Below are 27,346 nucleotides of genomic sequence, written 5' to 3' on the forward strand. Positions count from 1 at the left end.
AGCTAACGCTAGCCGTCTCACTGGACGCTGCACAAAGCTAACGCTAGCCGTCTCACTGGACGCTGCACAAAGCTAACGCTAGCCGTCTCACTGGACGCTGCACAAAGCTAACGCTAGCCGTCTCATTCGACCCCGACGTGGCGCCTCGGTTCTGACTCGCTGCCTTCTTTGCAGCAAGAACGCCTAAAGAATCGTCTCTGCAGACGTGGCCACTTAGAAAATGGCGCTAAAAAGCAGCCAATCAATGATCAGCGGGGAAGGCGACTATCTTTTATCCACATCGAGCAGAAACGCTGGCGACCATGATGCTAGCTCGCCTCCATCCAGCTGACAGCCAACGGGCCTGCAGCTCGCCGCTCCTCCGTCCTTCTGGGAACGGACTGACAGACCTCTGGGGGCGGGGCTTGAGCTGGATCTCCTTGCGATTCCGGATTCGGCTCAAGTGTCTCCCGTGCAGCAGCGAGCGCTCGCCGCCACGCCACCGCTTGTTCCGTCGGGCCCTGTTGACTGTTGGTGATCCGTGGGCCGTTGTGACCCCGGCGTTCTGCAGAGCCAAGCGGCCGCTCAAAGGGCCGGCGAGGTCGGGGCGACTCGTGCAGTTACGCTCCCCGAGGTGTCAATCATCCCTGGGAAAACGGCGGCTAGTCCCGGCTGAGCGGCGCGGCGTTCTCCCGGCGGGAAGGCGGCGTGCTGAGCTAGCGTGTTTCTGCAGGAATTAATTAATCCATGCAGCGCTCAGCGCCTTGTGAACGCCGGAGGGCGGAGCTTAACATGCCAGAAAAGAAACGGGAAGATAAAGCTACGGGCCAACCACAGTGAGCGATGCCTCAGCCAATCGCTGCGTTCCCCGCCCCCTTATCTCACGTCCACGTTAGGGAACACGCTTTGATTGGTGGATCGAAGTGATGATGTCATCGTTAAGTACAGGTGAGCAGCGTCACAACACGATGCTGAAGGAAGGGAAGAAGGAAGCACGCCCCTCCCCTTTACCTGGATCAATCAAGTCCATCGGTTCCTTCCTCGCCTCAATCAATAGAAATATTCAAATGTTTCTTCTACATTTAAGAGTTTTTATGAACAGATGCTGAAATTATAAAAAGGGAATAAATAAAGTCCAAACGAAGCGGACACGTCCTGTAATCACGGCCAATCTGTTCGATTGGGTTCAAACAGAACTCCAGCCTCCAGAACCAGAACAGCAGCGGCACCACACTGCCCTCTAGTGGTCGTCTGTGGATTGAGCCTGGAGCCATTCTGATTCTGTTTCTTTTCCAAGTTTTATTTCAAACCAAACAAATATACAAAGAGTGTATAAAGGTTACACATTCAAATACTTTGTAGGTGATACAGATATTTAAAGTTTTTAAAGCCTTTTTGTTCAATGAACCACTAATTAATTTTATACACGCCCAATTATCATTATAAAAATGTTTGAATCTTTGCTTATTATATTTGTGGATATAGAACTTTGCCAATAAAATTAAGAGGTTTATAATCATAAAAATATATATTATTTTCCTTTTCTTTGCCTTCTGAAAAAACAACATTTCCCCATTTTAAGGAGAAGCTCTTATAAAGTTTACGATGAAGCTGCTGAAGTCTTTCCAAAACGATGCAGAACCAGCCGACAGGAGGAGGAGCTAATCGGTCGCCACGGCGTGCCGAGGTGCTGCCGCAATGCATGGTGGTCTTTGGAGGCGATGCGAGGGTCAAATTGAAAATGATCTATGACACTTAAGCATCGAGCATACAGGAATGGGAATGCATGGAAGCTCAAGCATCCCATAATAACCCGACAACATTGATGGGGTTATTATGGGATGCTTGAGACACGCCCAGGCCCAGCTGGAGGCCTGCATCAGGCCCGTCAGGGCGCCATTAGCCGCCACGGAGCGCCAACGTGTCCAACTCCAAGTCCTGGGAGACTCATCAAAGGAATCCTCCACTTGAAAATAACAAAAGGAAACGGACGGACTCCAGACGATCCCGCCGCCGGCAGGTAGCGAACCGGACACCGCCGCCTGGAGACGAGCGTTCGGCCAGGATCTATTTTCTCTCTCAGGCTTGATGTTCCTCCCTCCTCCCTCAGCATCAGCACCAGTGCAGGGGCACAACCAGGGGGGGGCAGGAAGGCGTTGAGTTTAATGTTAACGGAGTAATTCTGTAATATGACTCGAGATAAATAATCCGACCAATCACAGAGCAGCAGAGACCAGACCCTCCATCCTGCAACATGGACGAATAATCCCTGGATCTCTTGAAACGCTATCCGACACCGGTTCCACCAAACCTGCTAAGGAGGTTCTGTGCCGTGTGGCCCCGCCCATAATCAGGATCCAGATCAGGAACTTTGACCTGAATCAGTTCCGGTCCGGATTGGATCGTTTCTTAGACCAGGCTCTCAAAAAAACGGATCGAAATCAGTTTGTTTGGTAAAAACATGTTTACATGACAACCCAGCCGGCAGGTGGCCAATCAGGTCTCTGGCCACGCCCCTTGCAGGTTGATCACGTTGGTTTGAAGCAAACAAAATAAAGAGATCTGAAAAGCTTCACCGGATCGATCACCGGATCGATCACCGTGATCAGCATTCTACCCACTCAACCCAGCTGGTTCTGGAGCTGCGCGGAAGAGACGCGCGTCCGAGCCGAACCCGAACCCGAACCCGATCCCGAACCTGCCCGGTCTTACCTGCCCCCCCTTGGAGCATTCGCGGTACGCGTTCGTTGCTCCGGCCGTCTGGTTCATGGCGCGCTGCGGGTTTCCGCTCTTAAACTTTGAGACGCGGTCCCGGACGCGTCTCCGGGGGCTCGAACCGGCTCCGGGTCCGGATCGGGTCCTGGTCCCGCTAACAGCGCGTCCGCCGCTGGTTGAACTGCCTCGCGTCGAGCAGCGCGAGCGCGAACCCACGGAGGAGGGAGCCCGTCCACGCCGCGCGCCCCGCCGCGCGCCCCCTCCGGAGGCGCGTCACGAGCCGACAATTAAAGAATGTCCCCTCCATTTATTATTTAAGATCAGCTGCTGGAGGAACCGGATGTACACTGTTATCTTCTTATTTGATCTTTATTTTATAATCCTCAATCCTTAATCCAGATAATTTTCTGGGATCAGATTCCGGGTTCAGGTTCTGATCCATGATAGATCTGACGCTCCAATCAGTAAACATGATCACTGATCCATTTCGGCTGCAGCCGGTCACGTGACGCGTCTGAGCCAATAGAAAGCTGTCTGGAGTTCTGTTTGACTTTTCTCTGAAGCTTTAACTTTATAAAAGTCTCTTATTATTCCTTCATTACCTTTGCAGGTTCCCGAAGCCGCGGAGGATGAAACGCCCCGCCCCCCCGCCCAGGTAACCCTGATGACATCATCATCAAGGATGAGCCTCCAAAGTCAGTCAGTCCTTCGGTTTATTGACGATCGAGCTCTAATGTGCAACGAGGGTCAAACAGACATGCAAATAGGGAAACCCTAAAAAGGGTCTGATGTCCACCATTGATCCCCCTCCCAGGGAGGCCCGATAAAAAATGAAATGGAAGCTTTGAAATAGACGCCATTGATCCACTTAGAATGAATCAAGCAGCGGGGGGGGGGGGGGGGGGCAGAATGATTTCTAGCTGCTGGGGAGTCGACTGCGCCGCCATTAGCGAGCGGGTAGCGGCGTGCGGGATAAAAGAACCACTCAGCAGCAAAACGCCGTCGTGGGGCGTGGCCTTCGGCGGCCTGCATGCAGAGACGTCACAGGGAGCTGATCCAACCCGAGACGTGATGTCATCACCATCACGCCCCGAGCAAAGGAAGACGCCACGCTAATGACCTTTGAAGCCAGCGCTAGCGGTGAGGACGACCTTGATCTCCGATTGAAGATGACGCTCAACAAACATTCCAAACATTCCAAACATTCCAAACATTCCTCACGCGAGCCTTAAACCGACGGGGGACAGTTTTAAGAGACGGGACAGACGTTTGTCTGCAAACGTTTCGTCCCCGTCGGGCTCTGGAGACGAGACGTTGGCAGACAAAGACATGAAAGATTCAAAGGACAAAAGCATTCGGGGCGCCGCCTCAAACCGCTCCACCCAGATCTGACACCATCCGTCACCCCGGCAACAAACAAACAAACAGATCCGCCGTGCCTCGTCGCTTTGAGGGACCCTCCTCATCCTCGCTCGATTGGTGTGAAACATCTAAAGCCGCGTTCGCTTTGAAGGGATTAGCAGCCGCTGTGTGTGCGTGTGTGTGCGTGTGTGTGCGTGTGTGTGTGCGTGTGTGCGTCTCCACGTGTTGGAATGAATGAAATGATTACACAACCCTCTTCCTGTGCGCGGCGACGGCCCACAAACCGGCAGGGGGACGCACCTGAACGCCTCGTGATGGAATAATAAAGCCGCGTCCTACTTTAAGTTTCTCCAAAAACTACTTTCAATAAAACCGTGCCCCCCGCCGCCCCCCCTCAGTCCCACACAAATAATACTGCTTCCTTTGTGTACTTGTAATATATTCATATATTCATGGCGCAGGAAAGCAGGCGGCAGATCGGGATCAAGCAGCCAGGAGCAAATCAGACGGAATATATTCAGGCGGCTTCGTGGGATCGAGACAAAGCAGGAATTCACGCCGGGCTGCTCGGCCGTCGCCGTCGCCGAGGCTCGAACCACCAACCGCCGGCGTGAAGTTCGGGATTATAATCCGAACCATTTACTTCACACACTCCGACCAGCAGGTGGAGATTCATTCATTTTGAGTTCTTCTAATCCGACGACGGAAGTCGTCTAAATATAGAACCTTCATCCAGGAAGGGGTTAAAGTTCGACTCACTCCTCATGCTTTTGAACCTCTTCTTAAAGCCACACCCCCCTCTTTGATATCTGGTCTCTCAGATCTCAGATCCGTGTGAGATGTGACTCCGACCCGTTTTATTGATGCACCACCTGTAAAGGACGCCGGCGCGTGGGCGTCGTGTCCCGAGAGAATCCTCCGGAGCAACGCGGAGACTCGTTGACCGACTCGTGCAGAGTGACCTCTGGAGGCGTGGAGGAGAGAACATCCTGAGGAACGACTTTCATCATGTCGGGGAGAAAAGGGATCGGGATCCGCACGGCGTTAAGGTGAGGCTCATCAGCGCTAACGGCCTCAGATAGGCTAACAGTTTGCCCCCGTTAGCCACCTATTTGAATTACACGGAGGCGACTCCGCCCCCGTCGGTGTAATTGATGCTCCCGACTCGCTGCTGTTGGAGGTGAGTAATGAGGGCGTTCCCCGTCCCGTAATGTCTCCCCCGGGAGCGATAACGGCGTCTGAGGCGGGCAGCCCGCCGCTAACACGCTCGCCCTTCTATTACCGATGGGAACTGAAGTGACGTTTTAGAGCAGAAATAAACGCGACACCGCCGCTTCAAAGGTTGGATCGCGTGACTCCAACCTGTCCAGGTACGTCTCCTGGGTTTGGAGGTGGGACGACGCGTCTGTGACGGCGTTCTTTGCCCCGACCTCCTCAGATAAACATCAGAAGCAGACACGAACAGAAAGTGGAGCTACAGAGAAAGCCGCCCGTCAGCGCCGAGGGCTGAAGCCATCGACCTCCGACCTCCTCAATGACCAGCGAAGAGCACGCAGGATCAAAGGCAACCGACAGAGGACACAGCTGTGGGGACGACGGGATCAAAGACAACCGACAGAGGACACAGCTGTGGGGACGACGGGATCAAAGGCAACCGACAGAGGACACAGCTGTGGGGACGACGGGATCAAAGGCAACCGACAGAGGACACAGCTGTGGGGACAACGGGATCAAAGGCAACCGACAGAGGACACAGCTGTGGGGACAACGGGATCAAAGGCAACCGACAGAGGACACAGCTGAAGCCATCGACCTGGTGTGGGTGGATGATCAAAGAGCTTCAGACACGATGAAGGTCAACGGTTACAGCTGTGGAGAAACCACGGCCACAGAAACTATGCAACACGTGCTACAGGTATGCTACAGGTATGCTACATGTATGCTACATGCTCAACATATGCTACATGCATGCTACAGGTATGCTACATGTATGATACATGCTCAACATATGCTACATGCATGCTACAGGTATGCTACATGCTGCATGGATGCTACAGGCATGCTACATGCTCAACATATGCTACAGGTATTTATTTATTTCCAGCGTTCTGGACTCGTGCGCCGTGGAGGGAAACTGAAGCTGCGCTCGGCGGTCCAACACCGGTTCTGGCCGAGCGGCTCGGAGACACTTTGGAGCCCAGCGCTGCTTCTTCGCCGATAACGAGGCCTGTGATTAGCATCTTAATAAGCGTTAGCGCGAGATGAGTGACGGCACAGAGAAAGGAGAATCAAGAAATAAAGTTCATCCGGGAAGGGAGCGATAATCTCATGAATATTCAATTAGCCCACTTAAGGAGTGGATTATGCACGATGGGATGGAAAATAGGAGCGTGGAATTAACGCTCCTCTTATTAAACACAACGGTCCTAAAGCGCTCTGCAAGCTAACCCAACGAGCCCATTACCCACCTCATAATGGACCAATCAGAACGCGGCTGTTATTTACCGCCAACACAACCAAACACGCGAACGACAAATCCAATCAGAGGAGGACAAATGGGTTCAGGAATGGGTTCCGGGTCTGGTCAAATCTGCATTTAACCCCCCCCCCCCCCCCCGTTTTAGATCTGATTTATTTTCTATTTTGCAGCAGCGAATACTAAAAAGGTTAAACGTCCAGTTAAAGCAGGATTACACTTTCCTCGTCTTTGAAGACGCCGGCCGCCACTTTTCAGGCTCGCTGAGTCGGCAGGACGAGACGAGTCATCCACGATGGGAAAAACATCAATCAGGCGTGGAAATGTCGGAGAAGGTGGGATGGACCGTTAGCATAAACCCACGTAAAGTCCTAAATCCACGTAAAGTATTTTAATTTATGCATTTCGTGTTCGGCGAACTCCCGAAGCGTCTCCGGCGCTGCGGTTCTCCGTTTCCGTTTTATTGAACACTTTAAATCCACGTAACCTTTGACTGCTTATCATTGATGCATGAAGCTCTGATGGGGGGGGGGCAGATCCAGCTCGATGGATGGACACATTGACCTTTCATGTGCTCCGTCAGCTAATCAATAACTGCCATTTGGATTTAGGCACATTTGATAAAAGGGACTATTTTACCTCGGTGGCGGGACACGCCCTTGTCTCTTAACGTCGTTAAGACAATGATTTGTCAGGTTGGGTAAAGGTCAGCGGAAGCGTCCTCCACGCAGCGAGACGGGACGGGACGGGACACGACGGGACGGAGACATCGTCTTTCTGCGGCGTTCCAGTTTCAGCGTTGTCGATTTGACTTCCAATCAGCTTTGAATTAGTTTCCAATGATCTCATTATAGAAACGGGGTCATTTTCGTGCGCCCCTCAGGTGCAACACGTTTCCTCGCCATCCCGGCTGCATCATTACGCGTTATCCTAGTCGGGGGGTCACCTTGAGACGTTTGCTTGTGGGACAACCCATTTTTAATCGCAGTACTCTGCCGAGAAGTCGTCAAACGCCATTTTTAATGACCGGCAGTCCGTAGAAGGTCAAAAACCTTTCTTTCCACGTTTCAACCGAGACAAGGATAAACTCTAAAGCGATCCCGGACTGTTTCGACAAAATGGGTCTAAAAACACAAGCACATACTTCTACTACGTAAATACATAGACAAAAATATCTCATAAGATATAAAAATCTGTTTTGTTTGGGGTTTTCGCCATTGTTGTTTACGTCGCAAGGCATTCTGGGTGTGACGTGAAACGGCTGCAGCACCGACCTCACTGCTATTATTGATTAGCATGGCAGTGATCTGTTAGCATCGATTAGCCCATCGATTAGACAGTCAGGAGGAAGCCAGAGATTCAAAATGGATAAACTCTTCCTTTAGCTGCTTCCGGAGAAACTCTAATTTGAGCTACTTCCCGCTAATTGCTCAGCCTGACGGTGACGCAGGTGCGCAGAGGCTCTTAAAGGGGACGCAGCGCTATTATTCATGTTTTTGTAGGCCGACATTTGTGGGCGGTAGAGGCAGATAGTTCACCTGTTTACTGTAGAAGGATGGACCAGCTCGACAGGTGCCCCCCCCCCCCCGCAGTGGGAGCTGCTGTGATGGGATGACTGGTTTGGTGGGTCTGTGCTGACCTCTGGTGGAAGCAGACGGGAAAGGATTGAAATCAAATCCATCCATTCTTGTAGGCGACCTCAGTCGTCATGTCGGCAGCAGCTGTTCTGGAGTCTATCCCAGCTGACTACAGGTGAGGGGCGGGGCACACCCCGGATGAGACGCCAGATGTCCAGACAGATGTCCTCCAGGGAGGTCGTGGAGGGTGCGCCTCACAAAGCGACCGCTGGAGGGCGCCGCATCCTCACAAAGATCCAGACCTGGAGGGGAGAGACTCAGGACGGTTTCAAGTCACGGTTTTGACCTGCCTTGACTTGGCAGAAACCTTCGATCAGACCCTGATCAGTCCGGTGGAAACAAACATTTACAATCCACACGTAAAGTTTACATTTAAGTATCAGAACTTTTCATGAATTTGTATTTTTATGCGGCTTCAGGTTCGTTCACGAGATTCAGTTCGTAACGAAAGCTGCTTGTTTGTCCGCAATGAGGAGACGCAACGGAAGCCCGGGGGGGGTTCCTCCGGGGGGTCCCTCTGGGCGGTCCCTCCGGGGGTCCCTCCGGCGGTCCCTCCGGCGGTCCCTCCGGCGGTCCCTCCGGCGGTCCCTCCGGCGGTCCCTCCAGGGGACTCGCTGCTACCTGAACACTTGGACACGCTGTGTTGTTCCTCTCGTGCTAAAAGGGTTCTGGGACAGACTGACCTGAAGGTGTCGGTCATCCTGACAGAAATCCATAAAGCCTCTGGCATCGTGTGCCGCTCCATCGCCGTCGCCGTAGCAACCAAGCGCATTTGACACCTGAGTGACAGAAGGAGAGACGGGCGTGGACGCAGCGATGGAGGCTTTGTGAGGCGAACGTGCTTTGACTTTCAGCTGTAACTCGACCTCGGGGACATCAGAGACGTCTCCGTCTCCGTCTGAGACATTTAGTAATGTCTCTTTCCATCTATAGATTTAACCTCTGACCTTCTACACGGATGGAATAAAGACGAGCCGGAACTTTTTCTCGCTTTGACTTTATTTGCCCACCAAAGATGCAGAAACACTCGATGTCTGATGACATCACAGCTGATGACATCACAACTGCGTTTGTGAACAGACAGAAGGATCGGATCTGAAGCTGGTTTCAGAGGCGGGGCTAATGTGTGTCTTCCTTTAACTTGAAGGAACTCGTTGACACGCCCCGCCCCCCTCTTTCTCGCTGAGCTCTAACTACGCCCCGCCCCCCTCTTCCTCGCTGACCTCTAACTACGCCCCGCCCACCTCTTCCTCGTTGAGCTCTAACTACGCCCCGCCCCCCTCTTCCTCGCTGAGCTCTAACTACGCCCCGCCCACCTCTTCTTCGCTGAGCTCTAACTACGCCCCGCCCCCCTCTTCCTCGCTGAGCTCTAACTACGCCCCGCCCACCTCTTCTTCGCTGAGCTCTAACTACGCCCCGCCCCCCTCTTCCTCGCTGAGCTCTAACTACGCCCCGCCCCCCTCTTCCTCGCTGAGCTCTAACTACGCCCCGCCCCCCTCTTCCTCGCTGAGCTCTAACTACGCCCCGCCCACCTCTTCTTCGCTGAGCTCTAACTACGCCCCGCCCCCCTCTTCCTCGCTGAGCTCTAACTACGCCCCGCCCCCCTCTTCCTCGCTGAGCTCTAACTACGCCCCGCCCCCCTCTTCCTCGCTCCACGGCGTCCGTCTTCAGACGGTGGTGATCTGGTCGACCACTCGAGTGCTGTCGTTCATTTCGACGCACTCCACCTCCTGCCGCTGCCCCTCCCCTTCCGGCCGGTGCCCCCGGCTCTTGGAGGGGGGCAGGAAGGTGAGGAGGGTGGGCAGGAAGGCGAGCGTGTGCAGGGCCGAGCAGGCGGCCGTGAGGGCGAGGCAGCGGAACACGGTGCGGGTGAGGTTTGAGCGCACGGCGCCCAGAGGCACGAGAGCGGCGGCGTAGCAGATCAGCGTCTGCAGCGACGGGACGCCGTGTCTCTCCAGCGCCACGCTGACCCAGCGAGTCCTGCTGTCGCCCCGACCCGAGGCGAACCCGCAGAGGAGGGGGCCGCTGCAGTCCGCCGAGTGCCCCAAGGCCGAGATCAGACACAAGACGGACACGCAGTCCAGCTCCACGCCCCACAGCGTCATGAAGCCCAGCACGCCGAACTGGACGGACAGCAGGGTGAGGCCGAGCCACGCGGCGACCAGCGGCTCCACGACGGCGAGCGAGGACAGCCCCAACAGGAAGAGCACCGCCAGCAGCGAGTGTCTGAGGGGGGAGCTGACCGCCGCCGCGTAGCGGTCCAGGTAGACGAAGGACGGGTTGAAGATCAGGAAGCGCACGCGCGAGGTCAGCGACAGCCGGCGGAGCGTGTCCAGCAGCACCGACATCTCCTCGCGCTTGTTCTCCGTCGTCTTGGCAACCAGGAAGATCCGGGACGCCGCCAGATCGGGCTCCTCGCCCTGACCGCGTTCCGCAAATATGATGTCATCGGCGAAGTGGCTGAACTGCGGCTCCCGGAGGAAGGAGCGGCGAAGCGTGCGGGTGAAGTTCGCCCGCGGCTGGCTGGTGGACTGGTTCCGATCCGACAGGTAGTTCAGGTACGCTTCCAGCCAGCTGATTCGCTGGAAGCCTTTGGCGTATTCCAGCAGGTCTCGCTGCACCGACGTATTCCAGTAGGGGGCGCTCTCGTAGATGTAAAATCCAATGACGGGAGAGTACGAGCTGAAGTAGCGCTGCTGGGCACGGGTGTACAACACTGTGGCTGTATCCATGGCAACCAGCGCGCTGGGATCTGAACCCTGGGTCACCTGACAACGGAAAGGCACGCGTCAAAACGACAGGAAGTAACGCGAGCGTGAACAGGAAGTACAGATCGACCTCACCTGCAGGAAGCCCATCAGCCCGAAGGAGATGTAAACCAGGTAGAGCAGAACCACGAAGGGTTTCACGTAGGTGTTGGTGATCCAGTCGCCATAGCAATGCCTCACGCAGCCCAGCAGGAGGTGGGAGTCCTGAGGGTGGGGGTCTGTGTGGGCGGCGTCAGCCGCGTGGGCGTGTCCGTCCAGGGCGGCGCTGTGCGTCGGGTGTGCATTTACGGGCGTGTGGCTGTTGGCGGTCTCGTCCTGGTAGCGGGTGTGCATGAGACACCGGTACCAGGCGGGTCTGGAGTCCAGCCGGTCCGGTCCGGGGACCCGCCGGCAGAAGCAGCCGTGCCTGTAGCCGGTCTCCAGGTAACCGGTGAACACCAGGCAGGAGCCGTAGAAGGACAGCATGTAGGCGTAGCTGACGGGGACGGCCAGCAGGGCGGCGCGGCAGAACAGCCGCACCGCCTCCATGTTGGTGAGCGGCGAGGCGGCCAGGCCCAGCGCCGTCAGGTGGAGCAGGGTGGAGCCGGAGAAGCGCAGCATGACGTCCTCGAAGACGCTCGCCACGCGCTCCTTCACGTGCTGGTCCTCGCGGGTTCGTCTCCACGACGACAGCATCTCGAAGGAGCCGAAGAGCCCATGGCCTGACGGGAGACGGGGACGGAGACGGGAGCGTCACTGCTAGCCGCGACGCTAGCTGCTAGCATTAGCGGCCGGATCATATGAAACACTTTTATCAATGCAACGAAACCAAACATTAAACCAAGCTGCGTCCCGAGACGATGGGGTCGCGCCCCGGTGAGGTCGTTAGCCGTGCTCACAGCGGACCGCTAGCGGCTTGGAGACGCCGTTTGCTGCAGAATCGACGCCAAACCTCAGAGACAAAGTCAGCAGGCAGCTGATGGACGTGAAGGCCGGATGAACCCAGAGGGGGCGGGACTCCGTTTGTCAGGTGGACGAAGACGCGACCAGGTGGGAACGCTAACGCTGCTCCGTGTCCGCATCGGACCAAACACGTCAGGGAAAACCGAGCCATCCACACGCCACCGGTCCGGTCTCGTGCATTTTGTTGCTCTTATTCTGAGGTTGCCATGGCAACTCTTAACCTCACCACTTAACTCCTCAATGGCGGCCCGGCGACCAGACACTCCAGAGTCCGCAGAGCCGAGCGAAAGGCGTCTTTACACGTATGAGACGATTCACATGTCGACGCCTCCGATTCTAAAGTGGGCGGAGCTATTAAAACGCGCCACGATGCACTCAGGCCCGCCGGCGTTAATTATTCAGTTGATTTCTGTCCAGACATTTTTAAACGAAGCCTTGACATCCGTCCTTGCCTCGAGCGACGTTGGACGTCCTCTCCCTTCACTCGACCCCCCCCCCCCCCCCGAGCGATGCCCCCCCTCCCCGGTTATTTTCAGACGCCAGCGTCCCTCCCCCTGATAGCTCAGTAATTATGCTATCGGCCACGTGCAGCTCATCCTGTGGCGTTCGTTATTGCTCGCCGCCGTCGCCGATGGCATGGATGCTAACGTGCCGTCCGTTAGCAGCCGGCTAGCACATCTGAATGTAATTGAAGCGTCTTTCAAGGAGCATCGTTTTGGTCTTACAGCCATAAAGAATTAGCAGCCGAGCGACGTTAGCATCGCTGGATAGCGATATGCTAATGACGTTTTGTAGATTACACCGAGATTAGGTTGTTAAAAAGCACATTTCATTCCCGACGCAGCGCGGACGGATGAGACGGACGGATGAGACGGACGGATGAGACGGGCGGATGAGACGGACGGCGTCTTCCCTCCCGTCCCTTCGGGACCTTGACTTGTCTGCGACCTCAAGTCTGCAGCAGCCAATGAATCGTGGTTTGAAGTCTCATGCATGACAATGTCCACCGCCGTGACCTTCATCCGTCCCGTGAAAGTCAACGAGACTTTGGTTCAAGTCCCACTTTGACCATTCAGGTTCTCTAGGGTCTATCCGGGCCCCTACAGAGTCCAACTTCAGAGACTTGAGATAAGGTTTCTGGCCCCCAGTCACAAAATGACTTGTCAGTACCCTCCTCCTCCTCCTCCTCCTCAGCACCGACATTTCTGGATCGTATTGGACCGGTTCTGAATGATCTAGGACCATCTTGGGACTACTTTTCTCCCCTGATCGGTTAATTTTCTGTAGCATGAACTTGGTAATCAGATTTTTTTTAATCAGACTCTGAGAAGCTGAAAGTAGTCCGGTCCCTGATTGGTGCCCCGCCCCCTCTAAACATGACAAACACCTGTGCTACCTGGATCTGCGGCTTCAGAGAGCGCCGAGTCGTCACCTTACCGAGCATGACGAAGGGGATGCCCAGGTAGGTGGAGTTGTACGTGGCGCCGGTCAGGTTCAGGATGCCGGCGGCGGTGAGGCCCGACAGGGCGATGGACAGCAGAGCCAGCAGCCCCAGCCAGGGTTTGGACCTCACGCAGTCCCTCATGGAGCAGCAGAGCACCGCCAACACGCCGCAAACCCCCAGGCTGGCCAGCAGGGGGCGGCGTGCCAGCACCGAGGAGAACTGGAAGTCTGTCCTCAGAGAAGAAGAAGTGGAAGGGTACAGCCCCAGTTTAGGGTGCGACGCCGCAAAGTGCTGCAGCTCGGCACAGAAGGCCTTCTCCCATTGGTCGGCCACCTGGTCCATCAGCCCCCCCCGGGCCTGGAGGTAGTAGGTGAGATGTAACGCCCTGGCTGAACGTACCCCGTCTCCCCCGGCTCCGACAACTGCCCTGCTGGACCCCCAACTCTGCACCCCGCCCAGCTGGTGGCCGATATACGCCCGCCGCCCGTCCGCCAGCTCGGTGATGGGGTAGCGCAGGGGCGGGGCGGAGCGGTTGTAGGTGCGAGCCAGCTGGATCTCCTCCATGGCGCGGATGATGTCATCGATGATGCAGACGTTCTTGTCGTCAGGGAGACAGAGGTAGGAGAAGGAGTAGTTGAAGCTGTTCACACCTGTCGCCGGGACCGTCACCTGCATCTGGTAGATCCGCCGGTGGAGCTGCACGCCCAGGAGACAGCGCGTTAGCTTCAGCTAGCCTCGTGTATGCTAAAACTTTATTCAAAATCACAGTTCAGGGACAGCGCGTTAGCTTCAGCTAGCCTCGTGTATGCTAAAACTTTATTCAAAATCACAGTTCAGGGACAGCGCGTTAGCTTCAGCTAGCCTCGTGTATGCTAAAACTTTATTCAAAATCACAGTTCAGGGACAGCGCGTTCGCTTCAGCTAGCCTCGTGTATGCTAAAACTTTATTCAAAATCACAGTTCAGGGACAGCGCGTTCGCTTCAGCTAGCCTCGTGTATGCTAAAACTTTATTCAAAATCACAGTCCAGGGCCAGCGCGACGATGAACGCGACCTTTATTCTGGGGTCAGATCAGATCTCTATGTCACCGGGTCCCACCTGTCGGTCCATCAGTAGAGGACCGTGAATCGCTGGCGACTGAAACGGCGTTCGTTGGCCCCCGTGGCGGCGACGTGTGGGGGAGGGTGTGCTTTTGCTCGACAGAATGAACCCTCCCTCCGTTATTTTGGTTAGAGGACAACAGTGGCAGCATCCGCGGCGTGGTTACTAAGCAACAGGTCTGATGCCAGCGTGTGCCCCGGCGAGCGCTGCAGAGGACGACCGTGGTAAAAACGCCGCCCGAATATTTAAGTCTTCCGCCTTGAATCAGTAAATTCACTGAATAGGCTCCGCCTCTGAACAGATTTGTTTATCCTTCACTCCCGTCTGCCTCACAGCAGGAGGCCCTGAAGCTCCGGCCAACTGCAGCAGGCCGCCGCCACCAGCTGGGTCGGCCATGTTTGATGCGCGCGGACGAGGCGAATCGCCAGCGAGCTCCGGATCACAGTCCCGTAACTCGGTGAAATGATTCGGCTAATTGCTCCTGGGGCGCGGCGCTAACGCTAATCAATGCATTTAGCAACGCCGAGGCGGAGACGGGCGCCTGGGAGCCAATCAAAACGCTCTGCTTCCTCACTGTGTGAGGATGATGAGGATGAAGATGATATTTATCATTTTAATGTTATTTTTTCATTTGTCATTACAGGAAGGGGCGTGGCTTGATGCGTTTTATTGCAGGACTTGACATTAAATCAGTTTTAACAAGCAACAACAAAAGCAAATAAACCACTTTGATAACACCAGCTAATGTCAGCTAGCAACAGAGTGTGTTAGCTTTTATTAATTTACATGTGCTCCATATTATTATTATTAATAATAATAAATTATTACTAAATTAAACCATTAACAGTCAAGGGGGGGGGCAACTCCAGTCCAACTTCCTGTCTGGGACCGCCCCTGCTCACTGCTCGGCGCGCGTTTACGCACCTTTAACACGGCGTCCAGGTGCACCGGCTCCAGCACGCTCCCCTTCCTGCCGGTGACGATCACGCGCCCGTACCGGCCCGGTGTCTGCAGGTCGGAGTAGAGCGCGTGCTTGGAGCGGTTCACGGGGAACAGGCTCTCCACCAGGTTACCCTCGATCTTGGCCAGGCTGTGTTTGGGGGCCAGCAGGCTCTCCACGTCCCGCTCCACCCGGTACCGGCTGAAGCTGGCCCCCAGCAGGACGGAGAGGAGCACCGGCGCGGAGGCGAAGAACACCGGGTGGCTCGCCACGAACCGGCCCAGGGCGTGGAACGCGCGCCCCAGGCCCGCGTGCAACACCTGGCGCAGCATCCGAGCGCGCGGCCGCGGCTCGAGCCGCTCCCACCGACCGGAAAGCCCCGGAGCAGCGCCGAGCATCGGGGGGGCTCCGTGGGTGTCGCCCCGGTGGGGGGGGGGGCTTTGTCCCCCCGGAGCAGGAGGTCAGCAGCCGCGGAGGATCCGACCCCGGTCCCCGGTCCCGGGTCCCGGTCTACGGGTCGGGGCGGGTCGGTCCCCCCCCCCGCGGCGTGGACGGACCTCCATCGAGCGGAGTCATGATGAGACTTGAAGCTCCCTCCTCCAACCGACCAATCAGCGCTGCGCACTCGGACAGGTTGCAGAGGAGACCCGGCGCTGCGAGGGTGGCCCCCCCGCCGGAACCAGGTGCGTCGGTACCGGATCCGCTGCGGCAGGAAGCTGTCCGGTGTCCGGCTCCTCCTGTCCTCACCGGCCCGGTGGTTTGACGTCCGCCAGCGGGCTGCGCTGCTGGAGAAGACGCGTCGCTGATCGGCGGCTCTCCAACCGGGCACCGGCTCGCTCTCTCTCTCTCCCTGTTTCTCTCTCTCTCTCTCTCTCTCCCTCTCTCTCTCTCTCTCCCCGCCCCTCTCCGCCGCCACATTGCAGAGAAACAAACGCAGATTTGCAGCAGTTCCATCTCTAAAGGTCTTTGATCCGTTTAAAAGACATCAACAAGTAGTTTTTATTACTGCGTGTGTGACGTCATCAAAACATCAAACAGCTGAAGCAGGAACGTTAGAAAAAAAAGAATCCGTTTGATATTCCCAGTGGAATAAAAACCTATTTCCGGTCCCGGTTTTGAAATATAACCGGGGAGGGGGGGCAGATAAAGCCCTTAATGTTCCCTTTTGGGTGAACTGCTCCTTTAATAAGAACACGCTGCTGATAGAAAAGAACAAAACACTAAAAAGTGCTGAGTCATCTTCTAATCCTTGATTCAATTAGGCCTCAATTAGCCTCTAAACCCATTAGCATCCCGGAGGAAGGAGGAAGAGGAGAGAGGGATGAAGACAGAGGAGAAAACGTGCACACCCTGCAGCTCCATGATTATTATGGGATGTCCCAGCTCCTCTATAATTAAAGAGCTGCATGGACCCAGAGGCCCCGCCTCCTGTCCTCCCGTCCTCTTCCTCCGCTGCTCTATTATTCATTCACGCTGGACGGCCGAGAGACGGATCCTGATCCTGGTTCGGCTGGAGGTGTCCCTCAGGGAGAGGAGCGAATCAGAGCTGCAGATTCCAGCCTCCCACCAGCAGAGGGCTCCAGACTCCGGCGGCTTTCGGCTCCATTACAGGGCGGTTTAGAACGGCACGGTGATTTCTGCCCGTGTGTTGCCGAAGTGAATTAAATTCTAGTTTATGGACCGGACCGGACGAAGAGCAGAACCACGGACGCTCTCCGGACGCCGTCCGGCTCCACGGACGCTCTCCGGACGCCGTGGAGCCGGACGCCGTCCTGTTTTAGTCTCAGTGATCGGACGAGGAGCTCAGACGACTCCGGAAGTGGAGCCGGGTTCTCCTCCGGGCTGAAAGGAGCCGGTTGAGGTGGTTCAGGCAGCCGGTCCGGATGAATCCCGACTCCAGCCTCCGGAGCCGGATGAACGCAGGCTTTTCTTTTATTCTCGTCTTCTCTGCATCATTTCCTCCCTCTCCTCCGGCCCATCCGTCTTTATCTCCTTCTCTGCACCCTCAGCATCAGGCTCAGGAGGCCAGGAAGGAGGAGGGAGTGATGGAGGAGGAGGAGGAGCAGAAGAGGAGGGACAGCGAGGAAGAGGAAGTCGTGGCCTGTTGGACGGATTTGATTACAGAAGACAGACGCAGCCGGATGCAGAGATGAGGCGATTGATCTGGATTAAACCCAGTCTGGAAACCAAACCGGTTTATTTCTTACAGCGGTCAGATCCGCCTCTGATGAAGAGCGTCTAATTCACCACCGGAGACGCGTCGTCGATGCCGCCTCCCACCTGGCGGGCTGATCTCATGGCAGAGTTTAAGAGCACGTTGCCATGGGAACTGCCGATATAAATGATGGAGATGCGGCGATATGAACGCGCGCCGGCAGGTCTGGAGGAAAATCGTTGAATGGAGACAGTTTGAGGAGTTACGAGCCGCAAAATGAAAATAAATACAGCTAAAACAAATGAGGAGCTAGGCGGAGGTCAGCGCTCTCCGAGTGATTTCAGTTCCCATTTGCTTCCTGAAAACTAATAAATGTGCGCAAGTAGCGGTACCATGGGGGGCCACTGGGGGGCAGTGTGGCCGTGTGTCAAAGTCTTTCAGCGTGGCCGCCAAAGCGCTCACGAGGAATCGAAAACGTTTTCGAATGAGCATGTTAGGTTAGCATGACAAGCTAACGTACGTAGCTAACGTAGTACGCAGTCGCCGTTCTGTAGGCAGAGAATATTCAGTCGTGTTTCTTTATATATGATATTTTATTTTTCTTTGTAATCACGTGAAGCAGAAAGTAGTCACGTGATCCTGACCACGAATCAAATAATTACTGTAAACTTTGACATAAAGGTGCACTTTAAAGAAACATTTTCTTTATCCTAGAACATTGAGAGCTAATAAAAGCTAATAAAAGCTAACAAAGGCGTAGCAACATTTCTATAATCCATAAATTAGTGCCGTTAAACGGCTTCAGTCATAATTACAGCAGTAAATTATTCATTAGACGAGCCGCCAGCACGGCCCCGGCTCACGCTGAGGTCAGAGGTCACCACACCCGGCAGGACCCCGCACCCCGGTTCATGACCGACGACTCGGGGCAGTGGAAGGCGTTCCGAAACTCCTCGTAGTTGCTCATTGCTCCGATGACCCTGCAGGGACGCGGGGACATGGTCAGGTGCCGCGCCCCGCCCCGCCCCGCCCCGCCCCGCCGCGCTCGGAGGCTCACCTGTACTTCGGTGGGCTGTGGGCCCCGCTGTGGATCTGTTCTATGGCCGCCTCTGGCCGGTACGAGCTGCACCTCACCTACGGGTCCGAACGACACCACAGCGACGGGTCAGAACTTAGTTCGACGGGACCGGAACAGAACATGGGTTCTGGGTTCTCACATGAGCGTAGCTCAGGAAGAACAGCTGGTTGTTGGTGAGCCCGACTCCGGGCAGCAGAGGCTCCTCCTCACCCGCCCGGCTCTCATCGACCCACTTCCTGTAGGCCTGCGTGCAAAGGGAAGTCATTTTGAGGTGGACCAGACTCCGGGTCCAGAACCCCAACCGGAGACCGTACCCTGAAAGCCTCCCGTATTCCTCCGTTGTCGGCGATGTTCTCCGCCAGCGTCCTCTTCCCGCGTACCTGCGGGAGAACGCCCACGGTCAGCGGTGCCGCGCCGGTGATTGTGGCGAGCCAAACGGCGGTTCTTACGTTGAGCCCCGCCTCCTCCCAGGCGTAGCCGTCGTACTGGTCGACCACGCACTGGCTCTTGTCCTGGAAGGCCTTCTCCGACGCCTTGGTCCACCACTTCTCCAGGTTCCCGTCTTTGTCGAACTTGCGACCTGTTTCAGAGGAAGCGCGGTCGGAAAGGTTTCCTCCTCACCGGCGACGGTCCCGGCGGTCGGCCCGGTCCTCACCGTTACTGTCGAAGCCGTGCGTCAACTCGTGGCCGACGATCACGCCGATGGCGCCGTAGCTGAGAGATCTGGGGGATCAAGTTCAAAATGGCGGTGAGCTACGGAACGTTCTGGGTTCCTCTGGGTCCAGCGTGGTTTCAGTCTCACCTGGGGTACCCTCCCCCCCAGAAGAACGGCTTCTGGAGCTCCCCAGCCGGGAACCCTGAAGGACAAAGTCCACGTCAGTCCAGGAAGGGTTCCGCTGGAGCCCATCCCAGCCGACTACAGGCGAGAGGTGGCGTACACCCCGGCCGCGTCGCCAGCGCATCGCAGCGTCACTCACTGATCTGATTGGTGGACACGCTGTAGAAGGCGTTGACGGTCGTCGGGTTGGTGAACCACCTGCGGCGCAAACGTACGAGCGTGAACGTCGATAAAGAGCGGCGCGCCACGCGGCGGGCGGGCGGGCGGGACTCACTCCCGCCGCGGGACGGTCTTCCGGAGCCAGGAGACGTCGGACTGGCCGATGAATTTCAGCGTCTGCATCACGTTGCCGTAGTAATCCTTCTCGCTGAACTCGAGCTGAGACGCAAACACAAACGGTCAGAACCGAGGAGCCCGAAACGTCGGGGAGAGGAGCGGCACCAACCTGCTTCAGGTCTTCACTCAGGTAGGTGTCGTTCAGAATGAACTCCGGGTAGCCGACCTTCGCCAGGACCGCGTGAGCCTGGAGGCGGAACCCAAAGTCAGGATGGAGATCTGGAACCGGACTTTAGTCTGTAGAACCGGACTTTAGCTCTCAGCTCCGCCTGTGTCCTACACCAAACCCAAACACCACAGGTTGTTCTCCTGTTTCCAACCAACCACCTGGTGGGCGGAGCTAAAACACCAGGACCAACCCCCCCGGGAACCACAAAGCTCTCTGATGCCGGTTTATCCTCCTTGCTCTCCTTTAACGTTGCAGCCGGTGGATAATTCAGCAATTAAATAAACAAGTGAATAAAACACTGGACGTTTTTCCCGCGCCGCCCCCTAGTGGCTGAAAAACACGTTAAAGCAGGTTTAACTCATCAGACAGCAAGCTGCTCCTACCTTCTGGACGGCTCGCTCCCTCGTCGGTCGGTCCATCCAGTCGTTCTCCGTCTCCAACATGTCGATGAACGCCCAGCGAATCCCGTCGATCAGCTCCTCCATCTGGAAAACACCCGGCGCCATCAGCAGCGCTCCGAGAGGCGCCGGTAAAAGCCTCTCGGAGCGCAGCCGGCGCAGAAACAGAACACTCGGTGGAAGGTGTGACGTCACGGCGTGCCGGTGTGATGTCACGGCGTGCCGGTGTGATGTCACGGCCTGCCGGTGTGACGTCACGGCCTGCCGGTGTGATGTCACGGCGTGCCGGACACACTCGCCATGTGCTTCTTGTCCTCCTGGAAGTGGGTGTCGACAAAGAGGCGCCCGGTGGCGTAAACAAGCGAGTTCTCCACGTAGTTGACGCACTTGTCCCAGCGCGGGGTCAGAGAGGTCGCACCTGTGGTCACCTGGCGAGGAGGCAGACGCAAGGTGAGACGACTCCGCCCACAATTTAAAGGAACAGTTCACTCTGAGAAACCCCGTCATCTTCGCCGTGAAGTTTCTCAGTCCGCCAAACATTTCTGGAATGGAAGATGTAATTTAAAAGCTTTATTGAGCTGAAATATTTACTCTATGCTACGCTATGCTATGCTATGCTAAAGGTATTAGCATGAGCATGATCAGCGAGACCCTGTGAGTTCTGTTAAACTTAAACTCAACCAGCAGGGTTTAAATAAGGGTCTTAAATCATCTGGGATCCCAGGGACCCTCTGGAGAAGGAACCCTGATTGGTTCTCGCCCAAATTCACCCGCCTTCGGTTCATACGCTGGATTCGCTGACCGGAGTTACGAGTTTGAGAAAAAAGACTCGTCTGCATATTAAGATCCACATGAATTATTCAGGCTCATGTTAAATTGATTTCCAAAAATATAAAACCTTTGATTTACGACCTAATTTAAAATCCCGATATTAATCTGTAAAGCATCCATCAGAACCGTCCGGGTTGTTACGCTCCATCGGTACCGACCCGAGCGAAGTCCAAGTATCTGAAGAGGAAGCGCCGGCTCAGGGAGGTGATCCTGGAGAAGACGCTCCTCCACTCCACGTAGTTCGCCACAGTCCTGGGAGGCGGCAGGAGGGACGTGGTTAATGTAATCTGATTACTCTGTAATGTACTGATAATGAGGCGTCGGTGTGTGTGTGTGTGTGTGTGTGTGTGTGCGCTGACCTGGGATCTGTGCTGTTAATGAGTCTGACCAGTGCCTTGAAGTACGGCATGGCTCTGGCGATGACGGGCTCCGAGGAGGAGACGGACCGATCCGGATCGTCCTTAGACTCCACCACACGTTTTACGAATCCCAGCCAATTGAACTTTAGGGTGAGAGAATCAATAACTAGAGATGAAGTCTGGTGAAAGCCGACGGACCGGACGGGTGTGTAGTTCGATACCTGCGGGATCTCCTCCTGCAGGCTGGACAGGCTCTTCCTGACGTACGAGGTCTCGCTGGATCGGTCTTCATAGGGAACCAGGATCTGGATACGCAACAGAACCGATCAATAGATCGCTGCGACGTTTATTCATCGTGAGCAGCGGAGCAGATCTCCACCGATTATCTGACGTGACGTCTTTACATGAGCCAGTTGGATCTCGAAGGCGAGAGCCCTTTCCATCTGGGTCAGCGCCGCCTTCTCTGGAGCGCCCAGCATGACGGCGACGTCCACCATCAAAGCCAGCAGGGCGGCTCGGTACTGGGGGGGGGGGGGGGGGCAGCCTCAGAGACGCACAACGAGTTCAAACACCGAGGATCAATCAGCTAAACGCTGCTGCCACAGCCAATCGCTCCTAGAAGACGAGTAAAAGGGCAGAAACTCACCGCCTGGGCGGAGGAGGTGTTGCTGATGTAGTACTCCCCGGAGGACAGAGACAACGACGGCTGATCGAGCTACACGAACACAGACAGCAGGTTAGCATCGGTTTAGCACGTTTCTGCAGCGTGAAGATCCAGAACACGTCTATTACTAGTCTATTAAAGTCTAATACACGTCTATTACTAGTCTATTAAAGTCTAATACACGTCTATTACTAGTCTATTAAAGTCTAATACACGTCTATTACTAGTCTATTAAAGTCTAATACACGTCTATTACTAGTCTATTAAAGTCTAATACACGTCTATTACTAGTTTATTAAAGTCTAATACACGTCTATTACTAGTCTATTAAAGTCTAATACACGTCTATTACTAGTCTATTAAAGTCTAATACACATCTATTACTAGTCTATTAAAGTCTAATACACATCTATTACTAGTCTATTAAAGTCTAATACACGTCTATTACTAGTCTATTAAAGTCTAATACACGTCTATTACTAGTCTATTAAAGTCTAATACACGTCTATTACTAGTCTATTAAAGTCTAATACACGTCTATTACTAGTCTATTAAAGTCTAATACACGTCTATTTCTAGTCTATCGCTAGTCTATTGCTAGTTTATCGCTAGTCTATTTCTAGTCTATCGCTAGTCTATTGCTAGTTTATCGCTAGTCTATTTCTAGTCTATCGCTAGTCTATTGCTAGTTTATCGCTAGTCTTACTGGTCGTTGCCACGACACAATCAGAGACACAACAAAACCAGTCGGTTCCCACAGCTTGTGGCTAGCAGCTATGCCGCTTAGCTTAGTCTTACAGGTAACACAGCAAGTCTGTCTCCATCTACAGGTAACAAAATAGTTTAAAGCGGTGATTTCTAAATGTAACCATAAGAACAGGACGTGTGGACGTCTCACCTTGATGATGTAGTACGAGGAGTTTTTCTCATCGGGGGAGACGAAAAGGCGAATCAGGACGCTCTTACTGTGCCGGTTCCTCAACTCTGCCAGAGTCTTCACGAGGTCCCACCGCTCCGCCGACCACCTGTAGTCCCCGCCCAGCCCATCCCCCACGACAGGCCACCGAAACTCGGGCTGCTTCAGCGTCTTCAGCAACGGCTTGGAGTCCAGCTTCTCCAGGATCGCTGCGAGACGAGAAACCGAAATTATCTAAGCTCTTTATTTGATTTACGTCCGTTTCTTTTCACCTGCAGCGACGCAGCTGGGCCACAGGGGGCAGTAAAGCCTCACCTTCTCGACTGTCCCTCACGGTGTGTTTGTGAGGACCTGGATCTAGACATGGACGTTGGGGATATTTTGGGAAAGAGCCACCCGACTCAAACAGCCATAGGAGGGTTAGCGTTAGCCAAAAGCCAGAGCCTCCCATTGGGGGCCGGGGCCCGGTTAGCATCATGTTTGGACTCACTCTCGTTCATGCAGGAGCGGTAGAGGACCTTAGCCTTCGTCACTGCTTCCAGCTCATCCGGACCCGAAGGAGCTTCGAGTAACTCTGACGAGGGTCCGAACGAATAATTAACGTTAGCGCCACGAAACTCTCAAAGACTCTCGCATTCCTTATATTTCCGTTTCAGACGTCGATTGGAACGCCGCGCCCACCTTTGAGTTTGACGTCTACGTGTTGCCGTAGCCAGGGGTAGATCCCGTACACCGAGGAGTCCTCGGGTATCGGGTTGTCTCTGATCCACCCGCCACAGGAGTACGTGTAGAAGTCCTCGCAGGGGTCGACGGACTGATCCATCTTTCCCAGGATGGATCCGGCTGAAAGGTGGAAGACGACGGGATGAAAACTCGTCCCGGAAGCCGAGACGGAAGGGATCCCGGTCCGCCTCACCTGCTTCGACGCATTCCGGGCTCAGACAGAACTCGTCCCGACGCGACTTCTGAGAGACTGGGAGGAAGATTGAGAAGTGAAACGTGAAACCAGACGTGACCTTTATTTGTGTTACAACATTTCGGTTGCTAAAGCTTCCGTTCTGAGAAGCTGCGGAAAAGTTATTAACTTTGGAAGTCTGAGAACCGGAGACATTCGGAAATATGTCTGGATTGGATCCACCCTAAAATCTAACAGCTTGTTTTCAAGAAACCAACCAGGGATCGTAATTACTCGACCCACCACGGCTAAGGAGCTGGAGGCGGGCCCCCCCCGCTGTTTACGCCTCCCCGCTGGGAAACCGCTTCCGTTCCTCGATGGAGGAGGAGAACCGAGCTCCTGCGTGGGAGGAGAGGAACCGCAGGCCCACGAAGGATTTAGCAACCAAATGAGTGGAGCAACACCATGTCTGGCCTCGGGGGGGGGGGGGGGGGGGGGGGGGGCTGAACGCTCCGACCCGCCCCGGACCGACCCGCCTGCCCGAGCTTGGTTCTGTGACTCCAGATCAGATCGACCTTCTTCACCCGACAGGGAAGCAAACGGACGAGCCAGCGGGTTTCCAGCAACCAGAGGAGGGTCCGGGTGGACCGGGGCGGTTCTGCTGTTAGACCCGCTGAGTGGCTGTGGATCTGGATCATCTCAGCGGGGGGACCAGGGTTCGTGCTAAGCTAACCCGAGCTCCTGATTGACAGCTAGCGGCTTCCTGTACAGGATTTATTTCACCAATCGGAGCAGGAGAGACGGAAACGCTCGGATATTTCACCTTAATCAGCTTTAATCAGATGTAATATCTTTAATCAGATTTAATATCTTTAATCAGATTTAATCAGATTTAATATCTTTAATCAGATTTAATATCTTTAATCAGATTTAATCACGCCGTTTCTGAGCAGCACGGAGAATTGAACATTTTGTTTTGCTGCACTTTAGATGCACATCGCTCATTTTGGGACGTTTAGTTTGAAGTTTATTTCAAGATATCTGCGTTAATTATTGTTCACTGCCCCCCCCCCCCACCCCGCGCCCCACCCACAGCCCCGCCCACTGCCCCACCCACTACCCACCGCACCACTTCCCTGCTAATTGAAGTGACATTGTGCTTTAAATAATACCCACAGAGCGGCGTGCACGTCCCCGCCCGTCACGCAGAGTTCTGCATGTGGTTGTTTTTGAAACCTTATATGAACCAAAAATAGCGGGACGCCAGTGACCCAGGAGTCGCCCCCCAGTGGCGAGCCCCCACCGGTGGGATTTACATTCTGCATGTTCTCTAATCTGACGCCGCCGTGCTCCATAGATTCCCACCAAAGTCCTTCTAAAATATAATTCAGGTTGAGGGTGTGTGTGTGTGTGTGTGTGTGTGTGCGTTGAACTTACCAATTATGAGTGCGAGCAGCAGAGCAGCGCAGAGACACGAACACACAACCAACGCTATCCTGTAGAGACGAGCGCTGCCCCTCTCAGGTTTAAGCCCCCCGCCGCCTGAACGCTCCAGCTCCATGACTTCCAGCTGGAGATCACACACACACACACACACGCACACACACACACACACACACACACACACACACACACGCAGAGCTGGAGATCACACACACACACACAGAGCTGGAGATCACACACACACACACACACGCAGAGCTGGAGATCACACACACACACACACACACACAGAGCTGGAGATCACACACACACACACACACACACACACATTCCTTCAAAACTCCAGCAAACAAAGAAACAAGAAAGCGAGGCTAAAGAGCATCGCCGTTAGATCTGCTCCGGTCAGGCCAGCAGGCTTCCCCCTCGACATCAGCGACTACAACTTCACCCTGGCTCCTCAAACCCTTCCTCCTCCTCCTCCTCCTCCTCCTCCTCCCCCCAGACACTCCTCCCTCCTGCACAGAAAGGAGCAGGCCCCCCAGCGATGAGTAGCGAGTCACCGGTTCATCTCAGGGCCGCAAGAAACGCAACCAAGCGATGAACGCTCACGTTCACGGCCGTGGGGGAAGGGAGGAAGACGGAGGACCCGGACAGGACCCAGAGAGGACCCAGAGAGGACCCGGACAGGACCCGGAGAGGACCCGGAGAGGACCCAGACAGGACCCAGAGAGGACCCAGAGAGGACCCAGAGAGGACCCAGACAGGACCCAGAGAGGACCCGGACAGGACCCAGAGAGGACCCGGACAGATCCCGGACAGGACCCACAGAGGACCAGGACAGGACCCAGAGAGGACCAAGAGAGGACCCAGAGAGGACCCAGACAGGACCCAGAGAGGACCAAGAGAGGACCCAGAGAGGACCCAGACAGGACCCAGAGAGGACCCGGACAGGACCAAGAGAGGACCCAAAGAGGACCCAGACAGGACCCAGAGAGGACCCAGAGAGGACCCGGACAGGACCAAGAGAGGACCCAAAGAGGACCCAGACAGGACCCAGAGAGGACCCAGAGAGGACCCGGACAGGACCCAGAGAGGACCCAGAGAGGACCCAGAGAGGACCCGGACAGGACCCAGAGAGGACCAGGACAGGACCAGGACAGGACCAGGACAGGACCCAGAGAGGACCCGGCTGTGTACTCTCTGTGTGTGTTCATGTTTGTGTAGCGTTCATCAGATCAGTCGACTTTCAGATTATAATCAATGACTCTGATGATTTAATGCATCAAGAGTCTTTTATCGGGTCAGCAGGGCGGGGCGGGGCGGGGGCGGGCGGGACTCCATCTGCACGTGCTCACTAGGGTTTGGGGCGTCGGCCATGAAGCCCTTTTATAGCTGTGTCTTCATCACGCAGACGCCTCGACCACGACGCTATCGTTCGCCGCCGTGACTCAATCACTCACCTCCTGTTTGACGTCTAAATTTGCCCTCGACCAATCAGAGCCGGAGGAGGTTCCGCCATCCCCAACGTCCGTCGTGAGGGCGAGTGTGACGTTTTTATCAAATGTCATTAAGCCCAGAAGGTAATCCGTTAATCTCGCCCGATGACAACGCGCTCGCGGGCGGGCCGACTTTATAACCCTCACCTGTACGTAGTCGTTGGGCAGAATCGGCTAATGTTAGCATGCTAAAACAAAGACACGACGCAAAGCCAGTCGTATCTGAGCACAGGCGGACTTCCTGGTTCCCTGAGGATACACCCGGACCGTAACCTGGACTTCCTTCAGGCGCCACACGCTTGGAATGTGTTTGATCTTTTTATTGCAACACGTCAACAGACAGACTTTCATGACACTTTGTACAGATTCATGTTCCCCAGAGGACGAGCCGGACAGATTACGGT

At 55.0% G+C, this 27,346-nt stretch overlaps 3 protein-coding genes across 3 annotated transcripts; 1 reads left to right on the forward strand and 2 right to left on the reverse strand.

The window, feature by feature from the left end:
• Positions 1–9,836: 9,836 nt before the first annotated feature.
• Positions 9,837–15,696, reverse strand: ptchd1 (patched domain containing 1). Its single transcript, XM_068748154.1, has 5 exons — positions 15,349–15,696; positions 13,317–14,019; positions 11,226–11,638; positions 11,013–11,141; positions 9,837–10,937 (listed from the first exon to the last, which is right to left on the reverse strand). The coding sequence occupies exons 1-5, from the start codon at positions 15,694–15,696 to the stop codon at positions 9,837–9,839; spliced, it is 2,694 nt and encodes an 897-aa protein (XP_068604255.1).
• A 2,405-nt stretch (positions 15,697–18,101) lies between these two features.
• Positions 18,102–25,865, reverse strand: phex (phosphate regulating endopeptidase homolog, X-linked). Its single transcript, XM_068747743.1, has 22 exons — positions 25,441–25,865; positions 24,025–24,081; positions 23,790–23,951; positions 23,599–23,682; positions 23,091–23,317; positions 22,175–22,243; positions 21,933–22,049; positions 21,750–21,833; positions 21,529–21,671; positions 21,328–21,421; positions 20,638–20,766; positions 20,324–20,425; positions 19,881–19,958; positions 19,710–19,813; positions 19,575–19,633; positions 19,400–19,454; positions 19,253–19,320; positions 19,047–19,177; positions 18,912–18,977; positions 18,737–18,841; positions 18,577–18,653; positions 18,102–18,499 (listed from the first exon to the last, which is right to left on the reverse strand). The coding sequence occupies exons 1-22, from the start codon at positions 25,562–25,564 to the stop codon at positions 18,397–18,399; spliced, it is 2,238 nt and encodes a 745-aa protein (XP_068603844.1). The 5' UTR covers positions 25,565–25,865; the 3' UTR covers positions 18,102–18,396.
• Positions 25,866–26,043: 178 nt separating this feature from the next.
• On the forward strand, positions 26,044–26,670 carry LOC137904130 (octapeptide-repeat protein T2-like). The gene has a single exon (XM_068748293.1). The coding sequence runs from the start codon at positions 26,044–26,046 to the stop codon at positions 26,668–26,670; it is 627 nt and encodes a 208-aa protein (XP_068604394.1).
• The last annotated feature ends 676 nt before the right edge of the window (positions 26,671–27,346 follow it).

This window comes from Brachionichthys hirsutus, chromosome 14 (genome assembly GCF_040956055.1).
Source record: "Brachionichthys hirsutus isolate HB-005 chromosome 14, CSIRO-AGI_Bhir_v1, whole genome shotgun sequence".
In the NCBI taxonomy this organism is placed as follows: domain Eukaryota; kingdom Metazoa; phylum Chordata; class Actinopteri; order Lophiiformes; family Brachionichthyidae; genus Brachionichthys; species Brachionichthys hirsutus.

Excerpts from the sequence above, each read along its gene's own strand:
- LOC137904130 (XM_068748293.1), top strand. The coding sequence starts at position 26,044 with ATGAACGCTCACGTTCACGGCCGTGGGGGAAGGGAGGAAGACGGAGGA.
- phex (XM_068747743.1), bottom strand. The coding sequence starts at position 25,564 with ATGGAGCTGGAGCGTTCAGGCGGCGGGGGGCTTAAACCTGAGAGGGGC. Across the intron at positions 20,767-21,327 it reads GATACTTGGACTTCGCTCGG|GTGACCACAGGTGCGACCTC; the intron begins GTCGGTACCGAT and ends CCTCCTCGCCAG. Across the intron at positions 19,455-19,574 it reads CGTGTCCACCAATCAGATCA|GGTTCCCGGCTGGGGAGCTC; the intron begins GTGAGTGACGCT and ends TTTGTCCTTCAG.
- ptchd1 (XM_068748154.1), bottom strand. The coding sequence starts at position 15,696 with ATGCTGCGCCAGGTGTTGCACGCGGGCCTGGGGCGCGCGTTCCACGCC. Across the intron at positions 11,639-13,316 it reads CATCCCCTTCGTCATGCTCG|GCCATGGGCTCTTCGGCTCC; the intron begins GTAAGGTGACGA and ends GTCTCCCGTCAG. Across the intron at positions 10,938-11,012 it reads GGCTGATGGGCTTCCTGCAG|GTGACCCAGGGTTCAGATCC; the intron begins GTGAGGTCGATC and ends TTCCGTTGTCAG.